The 6,000-nt window shown below is 37.5% G+C and overlaps 1 protein-coding gene across 2 annotated transcripts in view; it reads left to right on the plus strand.

The window, feature by feature from the left end:
• LOC104514009 (TBC1 domain family member 5-like) overlaps positions 1 to 6,000 on the plus strand; it is a 65,466-nt gene that overhangs the window by 39,274 nt on the left and 20,192 nt on the right. For both annotated transcript variants that reach the window (XM_010157525.1, XM_010157526.1), the window contains exons 3-5: positions 2,688 to 2,796; positions 4,566 to 4,655; positions 4,761 to 4,832. In XM_010157525.1, coding sequence (XP_010155827.1) covers positions 2,688 to 2,796; positions 4,566 to 4,655; positions 4,761 to 4,832 — 271 coding nt within the window. The remainder of the gene's footprint in view (positions 1 to 2,687; positions 2,797 to 4,565; positions 4,656 to 4,760; positions 4,833 to 6,000) is intronic.

Raw genomic sequence — 6,000 nt, forward strand, 5'->3', positions numbered from 1 at the left:
TGAGTTTTCTGCAAGCCCGGGTTAACAAGGTTAGTTTACAGAGTAGGGCTATATCATTTAAAAAATTATCCTTTTAGCATTGATAGCTTGTTGATATTACACACTGTTACCATTATTGAAACAGTCTCTAGAATTGTAAGGCTTAATTTACTAGCCTTCCTTCAAAATATTTGAGAAATGAATTAGTGAATGCTGTTCAGAAAGGATTTTAGATATCATTCAGCTTTACTAAAACTGAGGCAAATTCTAGCTTCCAAGTCTCTTTTTTCAGTTGCTTATAACTTTTCTTTTTAGTGATCCCAGCAGCCAAGGGGGGGTTGCGGAGGAGATATGATCTTGCCAAATTTCTTTTGGCTGTTTTAAATGTAATTTTGTTCAAAACGTGTTTGGAATTGCATTACAAATTAAAAAAAAAAAAAAAGACAAAGCATAATATCTGCACTAATACAATTTAAGAAGTGTTGAAATTACTTTCTTACTGTGTCGCAATCACTCCCAGCAGTGGGTGAAAAAAATAACCTGAAGAGTTTCTTTCCTCTCTGTTCTTTCTGTTCAGTTACACTGGTTGAAACCTTTTGCTATCTCAGCTGACATAGTGGCATTTTCAAAGACGTCGTGGGAATGTCATCCACTTGCAGAACAATGGGAATAGCTTCAGAGCCTGACCTGTGGTGTGCACAGGGGAGCGTGTCACTGTTGAAGCATCGCTACCTTAGGGAGGCAGCTTGGCAGTAGTTATAATGGTCGACGATGCTACAAAATTTACAGTGGCAAACGGAGAATATTACACATGATAGGAACAGGAGGGTTATTTAGATAGGCATAATATACTGTAGTTACTGAAGTAAAAATGAGTGTGAAAGAAAGGGCCAGATTTTTCTCAAGCTGTGTCTGCTATGTACCATACGTTGTATTTAAAGGAGACAGAATCGTGGTAAACAATCGTAGGCAGCTCACTGCAGAAGGTGAGTGTGTATGGGGAGAGAGGGAGACAGTGAAATGACCAGATAGTCTTTCTGACTTGAAGCGTGGGGGATGTGACAGGAAGGAAGGAAGCTGCCCCACACCATTGGAGTCACTTGCTGCTATTTGGGTCACTTGGGAATATTGGCAGTTAGCAGAAGCTGAAAGCAGCCCTGAGCCCTGCAAGCTAATGCTGCTTTCGTCATCGTTGTCCTTATCTGGAATACCTTCACTTTTCAAAGTAGTTTATAATGCAGGCCCTGAAGTAAAAAACTGGGGTTTTTTTAGAAAACAATCCCAGTTGAAAGGTGATGCGTTCACAGACATCACACTTCTGGTCTCAGCATGGATTGTAAGGTCACTCCTGTTTCAGAGGATCACAACCATAATTTCCTGGCTTGCCAAGTCTGTCCCCAAACTATTCCCAGCAACTATGCCATATAACTCTGTTCTGAAACAGGTTTCAAAAAGTCACGCTCATAGTTGAGCTTAAAAGGCTGAAAACTATCTAACTCTAGCTTGCATATATTTAGGGCAGTTTGCAAAACCAGAGTTTGTTGGTATTCAGAATATATAACCCACTCTGTGACCCTCCTTAGCGAAGTAAATCTGGTGAGATCTTACCCTGGAGTCACAATAGTAGTTTCCTTCTTTCTGGTTTCATTTGGTCTCCCAGGGAGAAGTAATAGTCTCCCATGTGACAGTGGGAGAGGGAGATGTTCACCTTAAGGACATGCATTGAAAATAAATCTGAAACACATTTCCTTGCACATAACCCAGCTCTTTGCATGGAAATTACTCTTTGGATTTTAGAGTGGCTGCAGAAAGTCTGTGAGTAAGTCTTGGGCTACTAAGACCATCAAATGGCTTATCTTGTTCTTGAGATTTGTTTCAGTAGAAGGTGCAGGAAATATAGATTTAATTCTTTTATTCAAACGCAGTAGATGGTTTGGGACAATTAATTTCCAATTGTTTCCCAGTAGAGCAGATTTACTTGTATATTAATGAGGCACAGGTGTTAGGCCCCTGGTGCCTGCATGCCTGGGAGGCATATTTAGGTTGTTTATCTAGTCAGCCATAGGTACTGCAAGGTACTCAAGCTTGCCTTTAACAGTTTATACAGTGAGGCTTTTTAATTTTTTGATGTTTTTTTAAATTTGCTAGCACCTGTTAAAATTTTAAAACTGATCATGTAGAAAGAAGTAGGAGTGCTTTCAATAGTAAATAGCACTAAATGTTAAAGAAAGTCATCTTCTATTATGCTTAACTGCCCAGCTTGACATTAAGAAGAAAAGAAGGTTCATTTAAGCAAATATGTCATGTGAGGAGCTAATACAGTCAACAGTATACTTTTGCGTATTTTTGGAATAGGTACTTCTTTGTCTACAGCTGAAACGTGAATGTGCTTATATTAATATTCATTTTTCTTGTTTATTCACTGAACTGCAGTACCAACATTTTAGAGGAAATGGAATAGCCTCCATAGACATTATGAATTTCAGTAGCTGGCATAATTATAGCGATCTACATATTCATTAAATCCAAAGAAGAAATGTGTCCAAAAAGACAGCCATGCGTTTAGAAATGGTACACAACTAAATATATACATTAAAAAAGTTCCTTTCCTCTGCTTATCCAATACTGTGTAGTGTCATATAGTCCTTAAATCAGCTAAGACTTTTTTGTTGTTGTTAACTGCTCATTCCTTTTGCTTTTGTACGCAGTAAAGAATGGGAAGAACTATTTGTAAACAACAATTACTTGGCAACTATACGGCTGAAGGGGATTAATGGGCAGCTGAGAAGCAGCAGGTTCCGTAGTGTTTGCTGGAAGGTAAGAAGAGAAAATATTTATTTACAGTTTGTGATTGCAATATATCAACACATTACCTGATGTGCTGGAAGATTATTGATGCAAAGAATCATGAATTTTCCAAGAGACTTCATCCCAATGTTTTCCTACTCATTTTTATAATTCATAGGACATTTGCTGATCATATTGAGTTGCTTTAGAGCTGAATTGTGGGGGTTAGAAAAAGATTCCTAGGAAAGAATCTCTTTGCGCTGGGTGGCGTGTTTAGAATCGAGTGCCACACAGCCATCTCTCTTCTCAGTCTGTGTGCAGTGAAGTCATGCACTGCAAATAAAGGAAGTCTGTCTCACAATCTATGTTTTGTGGAACTTGGGACTCCTTAAAAATCAGTCTGATGCTTCTGCTAGCAGCTTTTCCCAGTGAATTGAGAAAATGAGGACCAATCCTACTTGTAATGACTGGATTGAGAGGCAAGTCAGGTCTTCCAGTCTTTAAACACAACAGGTCCTCACAGGTCTCTTCCCATATTTTGTAAAAGTTGCAGGGAAAGGAAGAGAGAAGGAAAGCAAAGTAATACTGAGATGCTACATGAAGTCCAAAAGAATTTTGTTGTACTGGCATTGGGTCTTCTGTTCTGACTTTGATAGTAGAGAACATTTTTCCCAGTAGAGATGCTGAGAACAGTTGAATTAAATCACCTCACTTGGAATTTCTCAAACTTCACTTTGGCACAAAGACATAAAAAGAAAATGAAAATACTCTTTGTAAATGAATGAAAAAAATTGAATTTTGAAGTTTGAAGTGTATGTAGCATTGAGCAAATGTAATGAAAATATTTTCTTGGGGAGGCCGGATGAATATATGCCCCAAGCATTGTTTTATTGGTCTGCTGCTTCTTGAGCCTCTAAATTAGGAGGCCATAACCCAAAACCCCGAACTAACAAAAGCATCAAGTCGTTCACTGTCCACTAATTAAAAGAAGGAGTGGTTTTATTTTAGAAATCAAGCTGGTTTTATTTGCATGTCCCGATATGGGTTAGGACTCTCCTTTTAGAGTGCCTGTTTTAAAAATATTATCAATATTTTTGTAAATTTCTGAAATAGTATATTTATTTTTAATAATTTGGGAATGCTTTTTGTTTGTCAGTATTTACACTTTCTTAACACTTTTGTTTTCTCATTATTTTCTCAGCAGTTAAATAGTATTTTCCAATAGATGTTGCTTTTTAACCCTTGTTAAACAGAATTGTGAAAGAATGGAGATGTAGGCATTGTTAAAGACTTCTTGCAAAATCGACTCTTAACTGTCTTGCAGAATTCTAGAACACATGACTTTTCTATAGACTAATATTTTCCCTTTCACATTCCTTACGTAGAGTATATCTCTGTGTGTTTCGTTTCTTCTTTTCATTCATGTTGCATTAGCTCATTTAGCGAGCTTCAAGTTTTGTATATTTATTTTCGTCTCTTCTTTGCATTTTCTTTCTGCCTTGGAAGTCTCAATCAACTTTACTGAAGTTGTGACAGTTTACAAAGCTTCGAGTTTATGGCTTCAGGGTTTTTTAAATGCTTTATTTCCTACCGTAGAACTGTTATTGTTTCTAGCTTCTTATTTATTGACTGGAAAGTACTAAAGCCAGGAGTATTTTATAGGTCTTTGCTTTTTTTCTCCTTATGTGTAGAGTACTTCCTCCTCCTTTCTGAGGTGGTTTATGCTGTCTGGTAGGATTTATATGAAAAGCTGTGTTAAATTGATTGAACTTAATGGATTTGTTTTGTTTTGTTGATAGTTATTTTTGGAGGTTCTACCCCAAGACAGAAGTCAATGGATTAAAACCACTTCAGACTTAAGAACTTCTTACAGTAAGATCAAAGAAATTGTAAGTTGGTACAAAATAGATTCCCTATTCTCATGCTTTGACGTGCGTATTAATACTTGCAATATAACAGAAGAGGATTTCATTTTTTTTTCTGTTTCTACCCAGCACATTACAAACCCTCGGAAAGCAGGACAGCAAGATCTGATAATCAACAACCCACTCTCTCAGGATGAGGGGGTAAGTTGACCCTTGGTTCTATCAGCATATGTGTTACTAAAATTCTCATCGTCATCATACTGACACAAGTGAGTTCTTGCTGAAGAAGGAAAAATGGCAGGTGCTAAAATCTCCCTGCTAAATTTCCAAACTGGTCTGTGTTAACAGTGGTTCACAGGCTCTGCTGAACAACCAGCAATGCTCATTTCCAGGTTAATATTCTGATTTTTCAGGACTTATCACAGAGAAGGCTGTGATGGACAAAAGGTCGGTGCTGTATGTCCAGTATCGCAGCAGCTCCTTTCTTTGGCTGATACGCTTTTTTATTGCTGCGTGTTTTCATTTCATATGCAAAATGGCTCTAATTGAAGGAGTGTTTATACAGTCAATATGAGGGGAATGCTGTTAACAGCAAATCCTGAAGAACCCTCCTCTGTAAGACTGTTCAGCCTTGGAAGTTTTTCTCCAGCAAAAATAGAGTTGTTGTATGTCTGAGTTGTTTATGTGCTGAGTTAATGTCTAAAGCACCAGGCTGCAAGATACGCATTTCTCCCAAGGTTTTTAATTCTTTTTCTTTCCACAGTTAAAAGAAATAAAAGTTTCTTTTCAGAAAGCAGCCAGCTGCAAAATGACAGATCCAGATTTTAAAGAAATACTGAAAATGTGGTAAAAGTATTTGGTCTGGCTGTCATTAAGTGCAGAGGATCCAGCTCTCACTGAAATGAATGTGCCTCCTAGTAGCTTGGTATGACACTTTGGTGAGGGTTACCAGTAGATCTGTGAGCTTAATTTTAGTCTTTTTTTTTTTTTCCCCCTCACATGGCAATTTCTTATACCTGAAAAGGTGTTTTAGAGCACGTATCTTTAAGCTTCTCCATTAATTATGTTACCATTTCTGAAAATTCTTTTTTATCACATTTTCAAAATAATACCACGGAAATTTGTTGTTTTGCATTTGAAACTTTGTGAGATGTACACCTGGAAAGACTTTCACTGATACATTTGGTGGTACTGCCACCAAATTTTGTTCACAAAAATGGAAGCCCATATTTTCTTTGTATTTAGTGTCGTGCCCTGCTTCATACTTAACGTAGAAGGAGAGATAACTTTGCTTGTGGAAACATGGAAGTACTGGTCGTAGACACATTGGTAGCTCTGCAGCTGGTATGACTGTGCATGCCATCAAACC

This window comes from Eurypyga helias, unplaced genomic scaffold, assembly GCF_000690775.1.
Source record: "Eurypyga helias isolate BGI_N326 unplaced genomic scaffold, ASM69077v1 scaffold16358, whole genome shotgun sequence".
Lineage (NCBI taxonomy): Eukaryota > Metazoa > Chordata > Aves > Eurypygiformes > Eurypygidae > Eurypyga > Eurypyga helias.